The following is a 23,422-nucleotide window of genomic DNA, read 5'->3' as shown; positions in this document are numbered from 1 at the left end:
ATCTCAACTTTGTCTGAAAAGATAGACCTCTTTTTCTTAAACTATGTCTCCAATTTCAGTTTCCCCCGCAAGAGGAAACATTCTCCCTCCATCGACTCAATAAAGTGCCCTCAAAATCTTAAATGCTTTAATAAGATCAACTCCAATGGGTATAACTCCAAACTGAGCAGTATTTCTTCATAGGATAAACCCTTCATCCCAGGAATGGGATTCCCCTGTGTCCACTTTGTTTGCTGTTCCAGACCTGGTCCCAATTATTTTTATCACCCTTTTTCTTTTCTCTCTCTATTGGGCTTTTTCTCACCCTTCCTGTTATTCTGTCATACCTCCTTTCATTTCTTTCTTCTTGGATATAGCCTTACACTAACCTTTCACTATTCCTCTATTTTCTTACTCTCCTGGTGTTCTCTCAGGCTTCACTCCTTCTTGGACAAATCCATAGCTTCCCTCCTTGCCTTTCAATAATCACTGCCTCTGTATGAACAACAAACCCAACTGCTGCATGCTGTTCTCTTTTCTATCTTCCACACCAATGCACCTAATGAGGGCTAATACTGACAATCTGCCTCCTGTCCTGTTTACTCTTTCTCCTGTGACTTTCATAGAATCATAAAAACCCTGCAGCACAGAAAGAGGCCATTCAGCCCATCGAGTCTGCACCGGCCACAATCCCACCCAGACCCTACCCCATATCCCTACATATTTACCCACTCATCCCTCTAACCTATGCATCTCAGGACACGAAGGGGCAATTTTAGCATGGTCAATCAACCTAACCCGCACATCTTTGGACTGTTGGAGGAAACCGGAGCACCCGGAGGAAACCCACGCAGACACGAGGAGAATGTGCAAACTCCACACAGACAGTGACCCAAGCCGGGAATCGAACCCAGGTCTTTGGAGCTGTGAAGCAGCAGTGCTAACTACTGTGCCGCCCAGAAAAGCTTCATCTAGATTACTATCCCACTGACATTACCGCTACGCCACAGTCTCCCCAGTTCACTTTGTGAACTCTTCCAGCAGAATAATAATCACCGTCTCTCTACACAGTTTATTTTTGATTTCACTGTTAAGAATCATTTTGGGGTGTTTTCCTATCAGAAGTGTGCTATGTAGGAGCAGGTTCTTGTTAACTAATTCTATCTCTGTATGCATTATATTCATATGTTTTTTACATAAAATTAAGTGTACATTATCTTTACTGTTAGATGGACCACAAGATCCCACTATAATGTATAGGTTGGCCAGCAGTGACAATTATCGTCATCAGACCAATAGCTCCATCACTGTCCCAATGGGCTCGTTCCTGGAACTGAAATGTTGTGTGGATAGTAACCCGATTTCCACTGTGATCTGGATGAAGGACAGTGAAAACTACACTGAAATCTCACGACTTGAATCTGGATTGAATTGTTCAAATGTAAAGATAAATTTCCAGTCTATAGATGGAGGAGTGTACTGGTGTGTGGCGAACAATAGCTATGGCTGGAGAAACGCAAGTGTTCGTATAGTAGGTGTGAAAGGTAAACATGCTTGTTATAATACATGTGTGAAGATTGCAGTGTTTGTTACAGGGAATAATACTTTCAGAAAATTGGGAGCACAGATGAACTGTCAAGTATCTTCTTTCTTGGGCTCAGAATGTGTAGGCTTGTAATATTTATTCTACTTTAAAATGGACTTGTATAGAAAATAATACATCCCATCCCCAAGACATGGTCATGTTTAACCACTTATGGGTTAACACACATTTGTCCACGATTGACATTATTTTTTATAAGACCATAAGATATAGGAACAGAAATAGGCCATTTAGCCCATCGAGTCTGTTCCGCCGCCATTCAATCATGGCTGATTAGTTTCTCAACCCCATTCGCCCGCCTTTTCCCCGTACCCTTTGACCACTTTACCAATCAAGAACCTATATATCTCTGCCTTAAATACATGAATGACCTGTCCTCCACAGCCTTTTGTGGCAGTGAATTCCACAGATTCACCACCCTCTGGCTGAAGAAATTCTCCATTCTAAAGTGTCGTCCCTTTACTCTGAGGCTATGCCCTCGGATCCTAATCTCTCTTACTGATGGAAACATCTTCCCCACGTCCACTCTATTGAGGCCTTTCAGTATTCTATAAGTTTCAATAAGATCCCCCCCTCATCCTTCTGAACTCCATCGAGTACAGCCCCAGATATATAGCCTTAACATCAGCAATTTGCTTTTCCACAGCACTTTTTAGTGTTTGGCACAGCAATTAGAAGATGAACCTAGGCGATGTTATCGATTAATTGCAATGTGATGGGTACAAAATTGAAGAAAATGGCTACACTGTTGTCAAATAAACATTTAAAGAATTGCATTCATATGACATTTATTCATGCCTCTCAGTGACATCCTCTAGCACTTCAAATACGTTGTTTAAATGTTATGATTCTTGTCATTAATTGTGATTTCATCATGATTTATTTTCTCTTTCACAGTTGCTTCATTGCTTCACATTCTAGTTCCAGTCATTACTGTTATTGGATTCATCGCTGTGGTAACAATATGTTTATGTCTGATCTGCAAGAGACAATTGAAAGGTAAAACTTAAAATAAGGCTTTGGGCATAGGTGTTAACCTTACCATTGACATCAATAGCGAGCTGTAAAATGATGTGGTTTTCCACTAGCTGGTGTGACTCTAGCCCTTTGCAATAACGTGTTTGTGAATGTTCTTGCTTGTCAGGTTATTTTTTCATGTCCCAGTCTCTCACTGGGACTAAATAGGTTGTTCACATCAAGCCAGGGCTTTCTAGAGTATCTTTTTAAACATTCAGAATTTCGCCACTTGTGTTCTGGATGTTATATGATGGTTTGCGATACCAGAAAGTTAGGAGATAAATTGGATTGTGGATAAAGACAAAACTATTATATTATCTTGCAATACTTTTGAAACCAACATTTTCTATTAATCCGGTATGGGAAATATTTAGCAGTCATGGTTGGACTACGATGTAGGAAGTTAAAATTTCTATCTCAGTAAAATTCTCCAGGTTTCAATGATAAATTGTACTGTACTGAAATAAAGTTCACATATCAGGATATTGAAGGATTCTTAAAAAGTTGTATTAAAGGCTTTGAAAATTTTCTAAACTCCTTGGTCAAGAAAATTATGCCAGGGAGTGCCTTGTGAGATGACAAGATATTCAAAAGGTAGATAAAGCTGGATTTTAATGTTACACATGTATAATAACTCCAGGAGTCAGCTGCCAAAGAACAGTGCTTTTATTGCACAAAATAACATAAACAAAAACCACAAGCCTGTGGTGAACACACGTTCCACTGGGGACTAAAGGCTAATGAACCCACTCATGGTCTTGCTTTATACAAGGTTTTTTAAAAATAATAATTTGTTAGTGTCACAAGTAGGCTTTCATTAACACTGCCATGAGGTTATTGTGAAAATCCCTTAGTCGCCACACTCCAGTGCCTGTTCGGGTACACTGAGGTAGAATTTAGCATGGCCAATGCACCTAACCAGCACGTCTTTCAGACTGTAGGAGGAAACCGGAGCACCTGGAGCAAACCCACGCAGGGAAAAGATGCAATCTTCACATGGACAGCGACCCAAGTTGGGAATTAAACCCAAGTCCCTGGCACTGTGAGGCAGCAGTGCTCACCACTGTGCCACCGCCTCGGTATATGAGCTCCACCTGGTTGGTTAATTACCAATCTCCAGGGAGCTTGTATTCAACAAATCCTGCTGGGAAGTCAATTAGTGATTTCCCCATGCAAGTCATGGGGGTTATCACAACATATTGGTAAACTACTGGACTCTATAATGTAGGACAAAATTACTGAGAGGAGGGACAGGACCAGTTGGCACATAGCTGTAAAGGGCAGGTTATGTTTGAACCAACTCATAGAGTCCTTTAAAAACAGAGAGAAATTGCAGCGGATGCAGGTTATGTGAGTTTTCAAAAAATATTTGCTAAGTTATACAGCTTCACAATAAAAGTAGTGACTTGTGTGCTTAGCCCCAGAAATTATTGAAGAGCACAAAGCAAAGAGTCAAGATAAAGGAAGTTTCTTGGTCAGACCCCATTTGGAGTACTGTGAGCAGTTTTGGGCCCCATATCTAAGGAAGGATGTGCTGGTCTTGGAAAGGGTCCAGAGGAAGTTCACAAGAATAATCCCTGGAATGAAGAGTTTGTCGTATGAGGTATGGTTGAGGACGCTGGGTCTGTACTCGTTGGAGTTTAGAAGGATGAGGGGGGGATCTTATTGAAACTTACAGTATACTGCGAGGCCTGGAAAGAGTGGACGTGGACAGGATGTTTCCACTAATAGGAAAAACTAGAACCAGAGGGCACAATCTCAGGCTAAAGGGACGATCCTTTAAAACAGAGATGAGGAGGAATTTCTTCAGCCAGAGAGTGGTGAACCTATGGAACTTTTTGCCGCAGAAGGCTGTGGAGGCCAGGTCATTGAGTGTCTTTAAGACAGAGATAGATAGGTTCTTGATTAATAAGGGGATCAGGGGTTATGGGGAAAAGGCAGGAGAATGGGAATGAGAAAAATATCAGCCATGATTGAATGGTGGAGCAGACTCGATGGGCCGAGTGGCCTAATTCTGCTCCTATGTCGTATGGACAGTTTGACTGGTATTCCACAGTGATCTGTATGTTCACCACTAATAATACTTAAATGATCTGTTTCCGGGAGTTGAGGCAAAAATGTCAACTTTGGTCATGTGAAATTGAAAGACGTAGAAACTTGTGATCAGAATGACAAAGATAGACTTAATAAAATTAGAATATGGGTAGCAGATGCAATTCAACATGGAAATAAATTGAGTTAATACACTTTTAAATGAAAGAAAAGATGATTTATGTGAATTTGATTTTTGAAGCAAACTAGGTGTGCAGATAGACAAGTAAACGGGGAAGGCCAAAGAACTGTAAACAGACTCCTTACTTTAGCATCTGGATTCCTGGGGTGGAATTTTCCAGCGCTCCTGCAGCGGGTTTTTTGGCCATGGAGATAGCTCACCATTTGCTGCCGGTGGGATCTTCCAGTCCTGCCAATGTCAACAGCATTTTGCATGACTCTTACCCTCCGCCACCGGGGAACCCACGACGGCAATTGCCATCAGCAAGACTGGAAGATCCCACCGGCAGGAAAGGCCAGAAAATTCAGCCCATAGAATACAAATAAAATTGTGCTGAACTTGTTTGATTTGCTGAGGTTAGAATGTTGTTTGTAGACTTGAACTGCCGTTAGAGGAAGAGGAAAAATAAAGGTTGGAAAAGGTGCAGCCTGGATTCACTGGAGTATTATAGGAATGAGGAGTTATGAGGACATTTCAGAAGATGGGGCTTTTTGACTAAAGCTAAGGTGATTGAAGTCATTCTGAAAGAAGATTATGATAAGGTTATTAATGAGAGATTGGGCCACATTTCCTTGGAGTGGTAATCAGCATCAGATTGCCACTCCGTACCCAATTACTCAAAAAATTATTCTTTAGATCTTCTCCCACCTGACCTTTGGACTCGAGCCAAGTGAAATTCGTACAATTCCAAGGCCAAACATCAAAATGCAGGAGGGTGGGAGTAAGGAGGGGTGGTTAGTTGGGGATGGGGGCTGCTCCCTTTGAGATCAGGGGTGTGGGGGGAGTCCCCGAGAGGTGTTGGGGGGCCCCCTTGATGCGGCCAGTCTGGGCGTTTGCAATGATTACTCAGAACTTAGGAGAAGTTTTAACTCTTCTAACTTTTTCAGAGGAACTATTGGTATAGCCTTGTCAAAATCATCCATAGTTTGCAATTTAAATTGCATTTTTGGTCAGTGTACAGTGAAAAGTATTGTTTCTTGCACGCTATTCAGACAAAGCATACCATTCATAGAGAAGGAAAGGAAAGAGTGCCGAATGTAGTCATGGCCAGGGTGTAGAGAAAGGTCAACTTATTATAGGAATGAGGAGTTATGAGGACATTTCAGAAGATGGGGCTTTTTGACTAAAGCTAAGGTGATTGAAGTCATTCTGAAAGAAGATTATGACAAGGTTATTAATGAGAGATTGGGCCACATTTCCTTGGAGTGGTAATCAGCATCAGATTGCCACTCCGTACCCAATTACTCAAAAGATTATTCTTTAGATCTTCTCTCACTTGACCTTTGGACTCGAGCCAGGTGAAATTCGTACAATTCCAAGGCCAAACATCAAAATGCAGGAGGGTGGGAGTAAGGAGGGGTGGTTAGTTGGTCAACTTAATATAAGGTAGGTCCATTCAAAAGTCTTACAGCAGCAGGGAAGAAGTTGTTCTTGAATCAGTTGGTTCGTGACCTCAGGCTTCACTATCTTTTTCCCGCCAGAAGAAGGTGGAAAAGAGAATGTCCGGGGTTCACGGGGTCTTTAATTATGCTGGCTACTTTTCTGAGGCAGCGGAAAGTGTGGACAGAGTCAATGGGTGGGAGGCTGGTCTGCATGATGGACTGGGCTACATTCACAAACTTTTGTAGTTTCTTGCGGTCTTGGGCAGAACAGGAGCCATACCAAGCTATGATACCACCAGAAAGAATGCTTTCTATGGTGCACCTGTAAAAGTTGGTGAGAGTCGTAGCTTTAGGGTAGGACTTTCACCCCCCGCATCCCAACCCTGCAGAATGGAACATTTTTCTGACGACGGAGGTAGCTCGCCATTGGTTGCTGGCGGGATATTTCAGTCCCACCGATGTCCACAGCCCTTTGTGCAGCTCGCCAGTCCTGCTGCTGGGGAATCAGCCGTGGGTCAGGATGCCTTTGGCAACACCAGATGATCCCGCCAGCGGGAAAGAGCTGGAAAATACCACTCTTTACTGCAGCGATGCTGCTGGAACATTTTTTGCACTGCTTCAGAAACCATTTAATTTTCCCTTGTGTTGTGATTGTTCATGATTTTGTTACTGGTGCCAAGCTCAACTTTCCTGATCCTCTTGCGATCCAAATACACTGTCCCTCCCACCCACACTTCCTGTTCTCAGCATTGTCGGCATATCGAAACCAAACTTAGCACCTCAAAACCTCAGAAATGTGGAATGCCTTACTTCCCTCCGTGATGCGTTTCTCCTGCAGTTTACAGACTTTTGTAACCAAAGTGTGATGTCACCTGACCACTAATTCTTGCAATTTCTCATCCTTTTCTTCAGGCCTTTTCTATATTAATACCATGACTTTCTCAGAAAGGCATAGCTGCCCAAATTGACACCAAAGCACAATCTCAACACAAAGTCTATTGACAATTAGTAGTTAAGCACTTAAAACATTTGTATGGCATTCCTTTGTCACCTGCTTTAACAAAAGTATTAACCATTGTGCTTTAAGTGGTATAATGTCAGTGAATACAGTAGGCAAAAGAAATGTCACACAGGTGTGAGAAGCATTGATCCACAAATATCAATGTCTTGGTTTATCTCTGTAAGAAGTCTCACAACACCAGGTTAAAGTCCAACAGGTTTATTTGGTAGCAAATACCATAAGCTTTCGGAGCACTGCTCCTTCGTCAGATGGAGTGGAAATGTGCTCACAAACAGTGCAAACAGACAAAATCAAGTTGCAGAATACTGATTAGAATGCGAATCCTACAGCCAGCCAGGTCTTAAAGGTACAGACAATGTGGGTGGAGGGAACATTAAACACAGGTTAAAGAAATGTGTATTGTTTCCAGACAGAACAGCTAGTGAGATTCTACAAGCCCAGGAGGCAAGCTGTGGGGGTTACTGATAATGTGACATAAATCCAACATCCCGGATTAGGCCGTCTTCATGTGTGCAGAACTTGGCTATCAGTTTCTGCTCAGCGACTCTGCGCTGTCGTGTGTCGTGAAGGCCGCCTTGGAGAACGCTTACCTGAAGATCCAAGGCTGAATGCCCGTGACTGCGTTCAGCCTTGGATCTTCAGGTAAGCGTTCTCCAAGGCGGCCTTCACAACACACGACAGCGCAGAGTCGCTGAGCAGAAACTGATAGCCAAGTTCCGCACACATGAGGACGGCCTAAACCGGGATGTTGGATTTATGTCACATTATCAGTAACCCCCACAGCTTACCTCCTGGGCTTGTAGAATCTCACTAGCTGTTCTGTCTGGAGACAATACACATTTCTTTAACCTGTGTTTAATGTTCCCTCCACCAACATTGTCTGTACCTTTAAGACCTGGCTGGCTGTAGGATTCGCATTCTAATCAGTATTCTGCAACTTGATTTTGTCTGTTTGCACTGTTTGTGAGCACATTTCCACTCCATCTGACGAAGGAGCAGTGCTCCGAAAGCTTATGGTATTTGCTACCAAATAAACCTGTTGGACTTTAACCTGGTGTTGTGAGACTTCTTACCGTGTTCACCCCAGTCCAACGCCGGCATCTCCACGTCTTGGTTTATCTCTGTCAGGGCGGCACGGTAGCACAGTGGTTAGCACAGGGACCACAGGGTCCCTGGGTTCAATTCCGACCTTGAGTGACTGTCTGTGTGGAGGCTGCACATTCTCCCCATGTCTGCTCCGGTTTCCTACGGGTGCTCCGGATTCCTCCCACTGTCCAATGATATGTGGGTTAGGTGAATTGGCCATGGGAAATGCGCAGATTACAGGCATAGGGCAGGGCGGTGGGCGTGGGTAAAATACTCTTTCGGGAGTCACTGCAGACTAGATGGGCTGAATGGTCTCCTTTCCATAGAATCACGAGTGCAGGAGGCCATTCGGCCCATCGAGCCTGCACCGACAACAATCCCACCTGGGCCCTATCCCCGCAACCCCACGTATTTACCCTTCTAACCCCCCTGACGCTAAGGGGCAATTTAGCAAGGCTAATCCACCTAACCTGCACATGTTTGGACTGTGGGAGGAATGATGTGGAGATGTCGGCGTTGGACTGGGGTAAACACAGTAAGAAGTTTAACAACACTAGGTTAAAGTCCAACAGGTTTATTTGGTAGCAAAAGCCACACAAGCTTTCGGAGCTCTCACCTGAAGAAGGGACTTGGAGCTCCGAAAGCTTGTGTGGCTTTTGCTACCAAATAAACCTGTTGGACTTTAACCTGGTGTTGTTAAACTTCTTACTGTGGGAGGAAACCAGAGCACCCGGAGGAAACCCACGCAGACAAGGGAGAACATGCAAACTCCACACAGACAGTGACCCAAGCTGGGAATTGAACCTGGGTCCCTGGCGCTGTGAGGCAGCTGTGCTAACCACTGTGCCACACTAAAAAAAAGTGTAGGGATTCTATGGTAAATGATGGAGAACACCGAGACTAACTGGAGATTGCATTCGTGAGAATAAATATCTCAACTTGACAAAAGCTCTTGCATTCATTTCTGCTGGTTTCAGCTTGTTATGTAACATACTCTCAGTATAATGTGTAGTCAACAGATTATTTAAAAATATTGTTAACGATGAAAAATATTAAAGGATTTGTGACTCATTTGCTGAAATTTAGTTGGGTGTTGGTAAGGGTGAATAGAAAATGTTATTGCATTTAATACCGATGCAATATTGAGTCATCAGCTCCAAGTGAAACAGGAATGGAAATCGTGTGGTATGCACTGTTCACTGGTTGATTACGTATGCCCGGCTAGCTCAGTCGGTAGAGCATAAGACTCTTAATCTCAGGGTCGTGGGTTTGCGCCCCATGTTGGCTGCCATTGTTTTGGTGGCATGGTGGCACAGTGGTTATCACTGCTACTTCACAGCGCCAGGGAGCCAGGTTCAATTCCGGCCTCGGGTGACTGTGTGGAGTCTCACACGTTCTCCCCATGTCTGCGTGGATTTCCTCTGGGTGCTCTGGTTTCCTCCCACACTCCGAAAGACATGCCGGTTAGGTGCATTGGCCATGCTAAATTCTCCCTCAGTGTACCCAAACAGGCGCCGGCATGTCGCGACTAGGGGATTTTCACAGTAACTTCATTGCAGTGTTAATGTAAGCCGACTTGTGACACTAATAAATTAACTTCAATGGTTTTCATATTTCCACTGAGTTTTGGATCTGCTGTTGTGAGATATGAAGTATTATAGGAAAAAATGTGGTGGAAAGGCCATGAATATTTGAGGACATAACACTGGGAATATTTGATGACAAGTGCAATGAGTGGTTGTAGATGTCACAGAGCTGAAAATGTCTGATAGCACAGATTTGGGCATTAGAGAGCATGGAATGTGTGATGGCACAGCATCGATGGTACAGATCAGTGAGCTGTTGTGGATGTCACAGAGCTGGGAGTATCCGACAACAAGAGTTCAGTGTCTGATGGCACAAACAAGGGAATAATACAGCATCTGAAATTAGATTCCATCGTATAAGGGCGGCACGGTGGCACAGTGGTTAGCACTGCTGTCTCACAGTGCCAGAGACCTGGGTTCAATTCCCGGCTTGGGTCGCTGTTTGTGTGGACTTTGCACATTTTCCTCGTGTCTGCGTGGGTTTCCTCCGGGTGCTCTGGTTTCCTCCCACAGTCCAAAGCTATGCGGGTTAGGTTGATTGGCCATGCTAACTTGACCCTTTGTGTCATGGGCTCTAGCAGGGTAATTAAATGGGGCTACTGGGAAGAGCCTGGGTGGGATTGTGGTCGGTGCAGACTCATAGAATCCCTGCAGTGCAGAAGGAGGCCATTCGGCCCATCGAGTCTGCACCGACCACAATCCTACCCAGGCCCTATTCCTGTAACCCCACATATTTACCCTGCTAATCCCCTGACACTAGGGTCAATTTAGCATGGCCAGTCAACTTAATCTGCACATCTTTGGACTATGGGAGGAAACCGGAGCACCCGGAGGAACCCCATGCAGACACGGGGAGAATGTGCAAACTCCACACAGTGACCTGAGGCTGGAATTGAACCTGGGTCCCCGGCACTGTGAGGCAGCAGTGCTAACCACTGTGCCAGTGTGTCGCCCCAAATGGGATCTGGGTGGGATTGTTGTCAGTGCAGGCTCGATGGGCCAAATGGCTTCCTTCTGCATTGTAGGGATTCTATGTTTCTATGAGACTCGATGGGCAGAATGACCTCCTTCGGCAGTGTAGGGTTTCTGTGATTCTATGATTTGCATTTGCCATTTTGTAATGGTGTTTGTATAGCACAGCTTAACCATATCCGCCCTCAAGACTGCATTATTGATGACCATTGAGTTCCATCAGAGCCATTTGGCTCCATATCCCATCACAGCCTGGGTCCAAACATGGGCACGAGAACTAAATTCCAAGGTTTGGGTGTGAGTGACTGCCCTTGAAATCAAGATATTTGCCCGACTGTGGCATGAAGGAGAGGAGCTCGAGTAAAAATGAAGTTGATCGGAATCGGCGGGCGGGGGAAATCTCTCAGGTGATCTGAATCCTATCTGTCACAAAGGATGAAGATTGCGATTGTTGTAGGTTCAGCATCTCAGTCCCAGGACATCACTGCTGGAGGTACTCAGGTCAGAATCCTAGGCCCAACAATCTGCAGATGTTTCATATGCGACCTCCATCCTTCACAAAGTCAGGAGTGGATTGGTTTGTTGATGATCAGGCAGTTTCTGTTTGGAATTAGTCAGATACTGATGCAGTCCATATCTGTGCATATCAAGACCTGGACAACATTTAGACTTGCCCAGCGAAGACTTGTGCTGCATAACATTCAGGCCACAGAAGTACCAGGAAATGGCCGTCTTCAAAAAGAGTGCCTCTAACAACCTTCCCATGACAATCAAAGCCTTTGCCTTCATCAACTCCCCCACCATCAATATCCTGGTAGGTCATCATGCTGACCAGGAACACAACTAGACCAAGTAAATGCCATAGCTTCTGGAACAGATCAGGGCTGGGTATCTGCACCTCGTGACCCAAGGAAGGAGGCCTGCTTGATTGGCAGCACCATCCACCATTGACATATAGTGGTTGCAGAGTTCACCAGTTAAAGAACGTGCAACAACAACTCTCAAAACTTTCCACACCAGTAACTTTGTGAAAACATAAGAACTAGGAGCAGGAGTCGGCAATTCAGCCCCCTGGGCCTGCTCCACCATTCAAAACGATCATGGCTGACCTTGTCTCAAGTGGCCTTAACTTCACTTTCCTGCCTGTTCTCCATAACCCGTTAACCCATTACACATTTAAAATCTCACAATTTCCTCAAATTTACTCAATGTCCCGGCGTCCAGTGCACTCTGGGGTAGTGAATTCCACAGATTCATGACCCTTTGAGAGAAGTTTCTCCTCATCTCTGTTTTAAACGTGCGACCCGTTATCCTAAAACTATGACCTCTCATTCTAGATTGCCCCACAAGGGGAAACATCGACTCCAGAGACTACAATGCCTTTACTCATTCAGCAATATCACATTTAGTGATTCCTCAGTAATGCTAATCAATTAGGGTAAAAGTTATAACTAATTGTTATTCATTGACATTAATTAATTTTAACTTGAGCAATTAATGTAAAGAAGAAACATTGGGATATTCTTAACATGAATTAATTTCAAATGGTGATTTGTTTCCCTTTGCAATGCACTCAGAACAAAAAATTCAAAGAACAGGGAAACTTTCAGTAAAGTGGGTTTAATTAGTGAGGTTTTAGGGGTGAGTGACATAGTTATACTGATGGTTGTTTTGCAGTAGTTCCCGAACAGCTATCGGTAATTATTTATCATAGCTTGACTCAAAGTGAGAGGTGGTATTTAAGTAAAATTATTAATTTTGCACTGTAGACATTTAAAGCCGGAGGAAGTAGTTTAATTTCTGAGAGTCCTCCAACTTTCCTTGTACAAAACAAGGCAAAGGTCGGGGGGGAAATGTGCTGAGTTCCATTGCCTAACCATATATGGATGTGGGGGGGAAGCTGTATTCATGCTAATCTGTCACGGGCTTTCATGTGTAGCACATGAGAGCTTGTTTGGAATATCACTTGAGGAATATTTATGTTTAAAAGCTCCAAATCTGAAATGCAAACCATATTCAGTTAGTATGGCTTTTTTTTTGCTTTCATTCACTGTTTGCTCACTGCACTCCTGCCACAAAAGGAAATAGCAGCTTATTTCATAAAATCTTTTGTTTCTTTCAAGAGAAGTCTGAAGAATTATTGTATTAGTTCTGGATCTCAAAGGGACTTTCCAATTTTGTGGACAGTTTCCTTCCTGATCTATTGTCTCAACTTCGAAAGTGTTTTCTGGGATTTTGTGAAAACTTTGGCTCTCCCAGTCCTTCCCCAAAAGATTTTATCAATTGCCAGCCTCCTGATTCTGATCCCTCTTTCTCTTCACCATAGAATCCCTACAGTACAGAAAGAGGCCATTCGGCCCATCGAGTCTGCACCGACCACAATCCCACCCAGACCCTACTCCCATATCCCTACATATTTTACCCACTAATCCCTATAACCTACACATCCCAGGATACTACGGGGCAATTTTAGCATGGCCAATCAACCTAACCCGCACATCTTTGGACTGTGGGAGGGAACCAGAGCACCCGGAGGAAACCCATGCAGGCACAAGGAGAATGTGCAAACTCCACACAGACAGTGACCCAAGCCAGGAATCGAACCCAGGTCCCTGGAGCTGTGAAGCAGCAGTGCTAACCACTGTGCTACCGTGCCACCGTTCCTCTGATGTCATTCCTTTCTGATCAGATGCTCTACCCTACCAAACTCCCGCTACGCTTCAGGAGTTTGTGGCTGCCCTTACTTTCCCTCCTTTTACCCTCCTCTGGGTTACTGTATCATGTGTTTAAATCTCTAATTTAGTGAATTCCAGTAGACGACAAAAGTAGGAAGGCATTTGACCCATTTCTTAATTACACCTTTTAAATATATATTTTTAAAGAAACAAATTGGAAAAGGAATTAACTGTGATTAAGAGCGACAAACAAAAGTTAGTCCATTGCTCACCCGTGTACTGAATATCGGACAGGTGGAATAACCAGTGGTCACGCTGAATTCCAACAACAATGACTCATCAACTCAGGGAAATTAAGCTATAAAATGTAAATGGGAATTAAACTCCATACATCATGCACAGTACAGTAAGTAGTCTCACAACACCAGGTTAAAGTCCAACAGGTTTATTTGGTAGCATGAGCTTTCGAAGCGCCACTCCTTCCTCAGGCGAGTGGCACTCACCTGATAAAGGAGCAGCGCTCCGAAAGCTCGTGCTACCAAATAAACCTGTTGGACTTTAACCTGGTGTTGTGAGACTACTTACTGTGCCCACCCCAGTCCAACGCTGGCAACTCCACATCATACACAGTGTTCAGGTCCCAGATTTCCTATCTAATGTATTTATATAATATTTAAAAAGGAAGGCAATCATATAATTTAATATGAATCTGTTAGAATTTGGAAGAGCCATTCCATAATAAACAATTAATGCACCATAACTCAATTTATAATTTTTCAGGAACTATTTATATATTTTTTTCAGAAAACTAGATTTTTCTATCCAAAAGCTTTTTTCTCTAAGGTAAAACTGGGTGTATTAGTGGCATGGCACACTGTGAATTGCCCCTGGCTTCCAAAACAAAGCGACAATAAACAGCACACACTAAAATAGACCATACATTTAGTTACTTTAGTGCTTCCTCACAATGAACAGTTGCATAAAACCACTGAAAATTAATTCTGCAAAGATTGGAAAGGTCAGTAGTTTTGCTCTTGCACTTGATATGCTTGGAGCAACAAGTCGATAATTTTCAGAAAGGTGGTTTACTGCAGCCTTGGTAAGTGCGAAGCAGTGCGCTCTTATAAAATTAGATTTACCTTCACCACAGTAGAAATCTGCAAACCTCCCTCAGTGATCTATCAAGCTTCATATTTTAAACTATCTTTCTTTTTAAAATGCTTCAATGTGCATGAAGATGTTTACATCAAGGAAATAATTGGAGTGGAAACTATGATCAGACAGATTATAAATCCATTGACATAGGCTGTACTGATTATTTTTCAGCATCAGGTAAATTGATATGTGCAGCAAGAAAATTAAATGGGCAAACGTCATGCCTAATGATTAAGAGTAGCCAATCCTGTGTATGTCAATATTTTTACATGACCATTGTCAGAACAACTTGCTGGAATGCTCCATGATTAAAATTGGTTTTCAAGTAACCAACCAATGATCATTGAAGAACACCTCACAACAAGAGAGCAAAATGAAAAGCAAGATTTGCATTTAGATAGCGCTTTTCAAAGCCACCGGATGTCTCAAAGTTACCACTAATGAAGTAAATGTTGAAGTGCAGTCACTGGGAGGCAATTTGCCCACAGCAAGCTCCCACCAACAGGCACCTCTTAATGACAGAAAATTTGTTTTTGTGATGTTGGCTGAGGGATAAATATTGGCTCAGATGCTGGGATGACTCCCATTTCTTCTTTGAAATTGGCATGGAATCTTCTAGATCCACCTGAGAGCTGGAGCCTCAGCATAACAGCTCATTTGAAAAATGGCACCTCTAGCAGTGCAGCCAGTGCAGGCTCGATGGGCCGAATGGCCTCTTTCAGCGCTGTAGGGATTCTGTGATTCTATGGACCTTCTGACCCAGAGGTGAGAGTGTCACCAATTGAGATACAGCTGTCACTGTGAGGGAAGAACATCTAAGGAAATTAAGCTTTCCTTTAGCAAAGATTAAAAGATGTGCGCGGGGATGTAAAATTCCACAAAAGGAATGTTAAAATGGGTTCATGTTAACCAAAGTTAATGATATTTTAAATTCCATTTGAACCACTTGTAATACAGTTGATTAATTCTTGATCTCAAAATAGCTGCAAAATGTTACGACAACAGCATGATAAAGCATGCTGTTCTTTTGCAGTGAAATAAATGCTTTCATAGACTTTAACAGTCAGATAGCAAAACATTACAGGAAAGATGTAAATTTAAAGATGTAACATGTTTTGCCTGTAACAGAAGGGGGCATTTTCGGATTAAATGCAAAGTCTACCAAAGGCCAACAGAAAAAAGCTATGACTTTGGTGCATAGTTTAGAAAATAACTTTTAAGAAGAACCTGAAGTTTACAGATTAAACAATATTCAAGTGAGTAAGTCAGCCCCAGTTGTAATTGTGTTAATGGTGAACCGTCGGCCACTAAGAATGAAAGTGCATACAAGAGTCTCTGTCACCAACATAGGAGAAAAGACATATCGGTATTTTCAGGGTGTGGTCCAGCCTCTGGAATTGAAAAGCACAATGACCAAGCTGGCCACATACATTGGTGAAGCCTTAAAGATACTCAGTACCACAGCAGCACCAGTAGCCTACCAACATCCGTCGAGATGAAAGTTGAGAGCTCCAAGGTTTTAGGTATCCAGATCACTAACAACCTGTCCTGGTCCCTCCATGCCGACACTATAGTCAAGAAAGCCCATCAACCCCTCTACTTTCTCAGAAGACTAAGGAAATTTGGCATGTCAGCTACGACTCTCTCCACCTTTCACAGATGCACCAAAGAAAGCATTCTTTTGGTTGAATCGCAGCTTGGTATGGCTCCTGCTCTGCCCAGGACCGCAAGAAACTACAAAAGGTCATGAATACAGCCCAATCCATCACACAATCCAGCCTCCCATCCATTGACTCTGTCTATACTTCCCGCTGCCTCAGCAAAGCAGCCAGCATAATTAAGGACTCCACGCACCCCGGACATTCTCTCTTCCACCTTCTTTCATCGGGAAAAAGATACAAAAGTCTGAGGTCATGTATCAACCGACTCAAGAACAACTTCTTCCCTACTGCCATCAGACTTTTGAATGGACCTACCTTGCATTAAGTTGATCTTTCTCTACACCCTAGCTATGACTGTAACACTACATTTTGCACTTTCTCCTTTCCTTCTCTATGAACGGTATGCTCTGTCTGTATAGCACGCGAGAAACAATACTTTTCACTGTAGACTAATTCATGTGACCATAATAAATCAAATGAACATCAGTCAGACCAGTTACCTGTCATCATGGTCAAGGGCTAAGTCTCGTAGGATGAGATTGGCTCCATCAAATCTGATTAAATTTGTTAGAGATCATAGATCATAGAAACCCTACAGTACAGAAAGAGGCCATTCGGCCCATCGAGTCTGCTCCGACCACAATCCCACTCCCATATCCCTACATATTTTATCTGCTAATCCCTCTAATCTACGCATCCCAGGACACTAAGGGGCAATTTAGTATGGCCAATCAACCTAACCCGCACATCTTTGGACTGTGGGAGGAAACCGGAGCACCCGGAGGAAACCCACGCAGACACGAAGAGAATGTGCAAACTCCACACAGACAGTGACCCAAGCTGGGAATCAAACCCAGGTCCCTGGAGCTGTGAAGCAGCAGTGCTAACCACTGTGCTACCGTGCCGCGTAGCACAGTGATCTTCAGCGTTAAAGAAGGCAGTTTTCATGAAAATTAAAGAAATACCAAGAAGTATTTCAGAATGAACTGGGTAAAATGCAGGGTATCAAGGCAAAAACCTACATTTATTCTGAGTCAACACTCAAGTTGTACAGAGCTTGTCCAGTGCCTTATGCTTTATACCAAAACGTAGAAGCTGTGCTCAAGTGGCTGAAGGGCTCAGGAATAATGAAGCCTGTGCGGTTTTCTGACTGAGCTGCCCCCCTCATCGCTGTTGTTAAACCAAACAGGATATGTGGAGATTATAAGATAGCCATCAAACAAGCAGCAAAACTGGATCAGTGCCCTATACTGAAAATCGAAGACGTAAATGCTAAATTAGCTGGAACGTTCACTCACCAAAACATGGCGTGAGTCACGCTTATCAGACAATTAAATTGAATGAGGCATCTAGGTAATTCATGATGATTAACATCCACAACAGCTTGTATCAATGTACCCAGCTGCCATTTGGTGTATCTTTGGCTTGTGCCATATTCTAATGTATCATGGAAGTCGTATTACAGGACCTGCCTAAGGTAGTTGTCTATTCAAAGATGGATTAATTGCTGGAGCTTCTGAAGAAAATGTAACATATTTGGGTTTCACAAGGTTGATGCTAAAGGGCTACATCTTATGGAGTAGAAGATTAATGTGATCCAGGGAGCATCAACCCCCGGAAACTTATCAAAACTAAAATCATTTTTGGTGTTGGTGAATTATTGTGGACGATTTATCCCCAACCTGTCCACATTGTTGGCACCCTTACATGTGCTTATGGGCAATGCTCTTAGAAGAATTGTCCATGCAAAAGCAGGAACAACTCCCTGGCTCCCCACAACAGTACTCCATCCTCACAACTCAGTTCATCCTTTCTGATTTGGAGAAGTCAAATTGTTTGGACTTGTCATCTTGCCAACCGTGAAGGACCATCTGTTTGACTTTCGATAAGATGGGGTCCCTTTGATTCCACAACTTGACTTGTCTTACTGATACCGATGACATGTCCAGAAAGTTAAGAGTGAGCCCAATTTCATGGGGCACTGGTGGCGGTGGAATACTTTGCGGCAAAGGAAGACAGCTTAAAGCATCCCGATGTGACAAAAGTTAAAATGTTAGCCCGGAGCTGTGTGGTCACCTGGGATCGATAAAGATATTGAAGATCTCATAAAACACTGTGAGCAGTGTCAAGTACAGCAAAGTTTACCACTTTTGGCTTTTCTGCACCTGTGGAAATGGCCAGGTCGGCCATGTGTGTGACTCTATGTTGATTTTGTGGGCCCTTCATGGGCAGCATGTTTGTCCTCATTATTGATGCTTATTTTAAATGGATGAACATTCATGAGATGAAGAGTATGACTTCCTTAGCCATAGTTGATAAATTACAGTAGACATTCACTACACATGGGTTGTTTGAGTTCTGACAATGTGACTGCATTCACAAGTGAGGAGTTTCAACACTTCATGCGAACCAATGGGATTCAGCATGTTAGAACAGCCATCCAGCCTCAAATGGGTTAGCTGGAAAGGCTGTCCTGACGTTTAAAGCTGCTTGTGTTTTTGTGTTTGTACTTGTGTTTTTACAAATTCGATTGGCCCGTTTTTTACTAATGTACAGAACAACCATGCCACTACAGGAGCTACCTCTGCTGTATTGCTCATGGGAAGATTTCTTTGGACAAGACTTGATTTAATATTTCCAAATTTGGTGGGGAGAGTGGAAGCAAAACAGAATGCAGATAAGAGATATCATGACTCCACCAAGGTTCAGAGTACTTTTCAGGTAAATAATGTTTATGTAAGAAATTTCAATGTTGGTCCGAATTGGGTCCCTGGGATGGTTATGGTCAAGACAGGTCTAGTGTCATACGTTGTTGATGTACAAAGGAAGAGAGTGAAGAAGCATGTGGACCATCTGAGGAGAAGAGAACCAAGCATAGAATGACGTAAGCAGTCTCTTTCTGCTACGCCTATTAGTGTGGCTCCAGCGATTGCGAGCGGAACTGAATCCAAGAACCCTAAGGAGGGATCAAGTAACATTCCAGAGGTTATATGCACTACAGCATGTTAACAAATTGAAAGCCCTCCTGCTTTTATTCAAGATGGAACTACATCAACTGATGAAGTGCCAGCAAAAGAATTACAGTGCTTTCAAAGAATTAGAAAATCTCCAGGGAATTACTTTATGAGACTGTATTACGTTTCCACCTTTTGTTGTATAATATTATAAATAGTTTTGTTATTGTAAAATAGTTAATTAAGGACTTAAAGGGGGAGGGATGTGGTCGTGTGCCCCATTAAGGCTGTATTATTGGGGGACACATGACCCATTGGGCCAATTATGGCAAGGTGTGTGAATTGAGGGAGGAAATGTGAGCTTTATGGCAGTTGGAGTCTGGGAGTCATGGAGTTCTGAAGCATTCTTATCTCTATCTTGTATAGAGTGAAATCTCAAAATAAACCCCTGTTTGTTTCTCTGCCTTGTTTTCATCAGTTCCTCGCAACTATACTGTTTATAGGGAACTTTGTACAATACTAGCTCACAAATTAGTGAAGTGACTGAATATAATAGATCTGTAATATCATTTCCACATTTGTCAAGCAACTAAATGCTTATAAAGGTTCAATTGATGCAAAGTTTGTGAAGCAAATGGAATGTTAGCATTCATTGCAAAAGGACTGGAGTTAAAAAGTAGAGAAGTGTTGTTGCATTTGTATAGGGTGTTGGTGAGACCACTTCTGGAGTATTGTGTCCAGCTTTAGTCTCCTTATTTGAGGAAGGCTGTGGTGGCATTGGACACAGTTCAGATGAGGTTCACCAGATTGATTCCGGTGATGAAAGGGTTGACGTATGAGGAGAGATTAAACAATTTGGGCTTATACTCGCTGAAGTCTAGAGGAATGAGAGGGGATCTGATCGGGGTATATAAAATACTAAAAGGGATTGATAAAGTAAATGTAGTCCAAATGTTTCGCCTTGTGGGGCAATCTCGAACATGAGGTCACAGGTACAGGTTGAGAGGCAGTAGATTTAAAACTGAGATGAGGTGGAACTACTTCTCGCAGAGGGTGGTGAATTTGTGGAACTCGATGCCCCATAGCGCGGTGGAGTCTGAAACATCGATTGGTTTCAAGAAGGAGATAGACACATTGCTGATTTTTTAAAAAACAGGTTAAAGAGATATGGGGAACAGATGGAGAGGTGGATTTGGGACCAGGGAGAGATCAGCCATGATCTGATTGAATGGCGGAGCAGGCTCGAAGGGCTGAATTTGTCTACTTCTGCTCCTAATTTCTATCTTCCTAAATTTGATACATGAATTAGATTTTCTGCTCCTGTCTTGATGCATATTTATTTTAGTCCATCTTCACTAACTAATCAGAGAGTTAGACTAGAGGGTTAAACTAGAACTATCGAATCATATGAATAAATTTCTGCAGATCAACTTGTGGGATGTATTGTTGAGACTGGTCAATAGTTAAATTGATAGTCAAGGGGGTGGGATTTTCCGGCTGCACACGCCCCAAGACCCGAAATTCCTGCTGAGCTCAACAGACCTGTAAATAGTCTGCAAATTTTCTGTACCACCCGCTACAATTCCCGCAGCAGGCGTGACAGGAAATTTTCAGCCAAGATTGTTTTTTACGTGAATGAAAGTATTGCGGATTAAATGAGAAAGGCTTTTTATTCATTCACACAAAATGGTAAATCATGTTCTCACGATCAGGTTGTGGGAAAGACTGTGGTGATAATTAGAATTGTGTCTGCTCAAGCCCATTCAGCTGGTTAAATCTAGTTCTGTTTCTATTGCTCTCTGTGCAATTCTGGACTTCTTTCTTGTGGGTGAATTTAACAAGTCGATAATTTAATTTTTTTAGGTCTTATTTCTGTGTTTTCTAAGAGCTATCTGTGCCAACTGGGAGACAATGGGCCCGATTTTACCATTTTCATTCTAAGCGCTGAATCTGGGCGTAATGCAGATCCGACTTAGAAATCTGCTCTCAGGCGCCCCGATACACACTCAGCCTGAAAAAAAAATCACGGGTCTGATTCGCGCAGTGGGCGGGGCTTAGCACGCCCGAAACGTTCGGAGCTCTGAACTGCGCATGTGTAGTTAGAAAATAAATTTGAAAAAGCGCGCCCGTGTCAGATTGCTCCCGGGCCACGGAAAGCGGCTCGGGAGCGAAAAGCGGGAGCGATGGCTTCCACAACATCACTGACACCCTTATCCACCTCCCTCACTACCCACACACATTGCTGTTCCCCTTATCCACCCCCCATGACCCACACACATCGCTGTCCCCCTTATCCACCCCCCACTACCCATACACATCACTGTCCCCCTTATCCACCCCCCCACTACCCACAGACATTGGTGTCCCCCTTATCAACCCCCCCCCGCTACCCAGACCAATCGCCACCCCTGCCCCCCTCCCCCACCCCCCGCCACCAATTGCCTGCAGAGTGGCAGTGGACCCACCTGCCCACGCCCCCACCAGAGATCCATCTGCCTCCCCCCCACCAGTGAGCGATCGGGCCTCACCCTCACCCCCCCCACCAGACATACATCTTGCCCGCCTCCTTCCTCCACCCACCCCCCCCCCCCCCCCCCCCCCGCCAGACAACGATCTGGCCTAACTCATTCCCCCCCCCCAGAGAATGGTCTGGCCTCACTCACCCCCCACTCCCGAGAGGAACATCTGATCCGCCTCCTCCTCCCTCCCGACCAGACAATGATCAGCCCTCCCCCCTGTCCCCCCCAGAGGAACATCTGACCCGCCTCCTCCCCCTCCCCATCAGACAACGATCAGCCCTCCCCCCCGCCCCCACCAGAGATACATCTGACACGCCTCCTCCTCCTCCCCCCCCCCCCCCTCCAAACCAGACAACGATCTGGCCTCACCCCCCTCCTCCCCCCTCCAACCAGAGAATGATGTGACTGGCCTCCCTCCCCCCCCCCCCGTCCCCCACCACTGATCTGAGTCAGGGAGCCGTTGGAACCTGGAGCACCCGATTCAGACTTTTATTTAGCAGGTCCATTACGGCGCGGTTCCGGATTGGCAAACGCGATGGTAAAGGGGGAAATGCTGATAAAGTTGGGCGGGCAGTTCATTAATTCAATTGAAATGCATGCAAATGCATTTAAATCGCCGTTGCGCCTGTTTTGGGCGCGAAGCGGATCGCCGCCATTCCTGGGTTTCGGTAAAGTGGCAATCTGCGTGGACGGGGATCGTGATAATGGCTTCTCACCCGACTTTACCACGTTTTTGCGCCCGTTGCAATGGTAAAATCGAGCCCAATGTCAGAATCAGGACTCTGATCTATTCTGTTGACCTTTTCGACTGCACCGAGATGTTTTTAGAATAGTCAAGTTCTTAATATTTTTGAATAGAGATAAAATATAATTTTTACTTTTAGACACCGTACTTTGTTTCTGCTAACTGTGTAGAGTTTGCACATTCTCCTCGTGTCTACGTGGGTTTCCTCCGGGTGCTCCGGTTTCCTCCCACAGTCCAAAGATGTGCGGGTTAGGTTGATTGGCCATGCTAAAATTGCCCCTTAGTATCCTGGGATGTGTAGATTAGAGGGATTAGCGGGTAAAATGTGTAGGGATATGGGGGTAGGGCCTGGGTGGGATTGTGGTCGGTGCAGACTCGATGGGCCAAATGGCCTCTTTCTGTACTGTAGGGTTTCTATGATCTATTCTATGATAACTCACTGTCACCGTTTAAGATGTGAGTGAGATTCTGAGTTCTGATAGTACAATGTTGACACGTTCAAACTCACCTACATGCCTTTTTTCCATTCAATTTAACACTGCAAGGACAGCATCTCCCTCAATTTGAACAACACATCAGTTGGCTCCTCCCTTGCCTTTCCTGCACTGTTGCTGACTCGAATGATTTCAGATCACCACTGTGCCTGCTTTCCTGTGAACAGTTAAGTTACATCACTTTAATTTGGAAATAAAAATACATCTTACCTTTTTTTAACAGATAGTGACACAATTAGGACCTGACTCATCATGCGACTAAAAAAACATTAAGATTTGCAAAGATAAAGCGGGCTGGTGG

General features: G+C 43.9%; 1 protein-coding gene across 1 annotated transcript in view; it reads left to right on the top strand.

The window, feature by feature from the left end:
• Positions 1–23,422, top strand: part of LOC144480030 (sialic acid-binding Ig-like lectin 12) — a 62,829-nt gene that overhangs the window by 5,479 nt on the left and 33,928 nt on the right. The window contains exons 4-5 of the mRNA XM_078199182.1: positions 1,209–1,523; positions 2,480–2,581. Of these exons, the coding sequence (XP_078055308.1) occupies positions 1,209–1,523; positions 2,480–2,581 (417 nt within the window). The remainder of the gene's footprint in view (positions 1–1,208; positions 1,524–2,479; positions 2,582–23,422) is intronic.

Source organism: Mustelus asterias, chromosome 27 (assembly GCF_964213995.1).
Source record: "Mustelus asterias chromosome 27, sMusAst1.hap1.1, whole genome shotgun sequence".
Lineage (NCBI taxonomy): Eukaryota > Metazoa > Chordata > Chondrichthyes > Carcharhiniformes > Triakidae > Mustelus > Mustelus asterias.
Note: the sequence above shows the minus strand (reverse complement) of the source record. Positions and strands in the feature narration are given on the sequence as shown.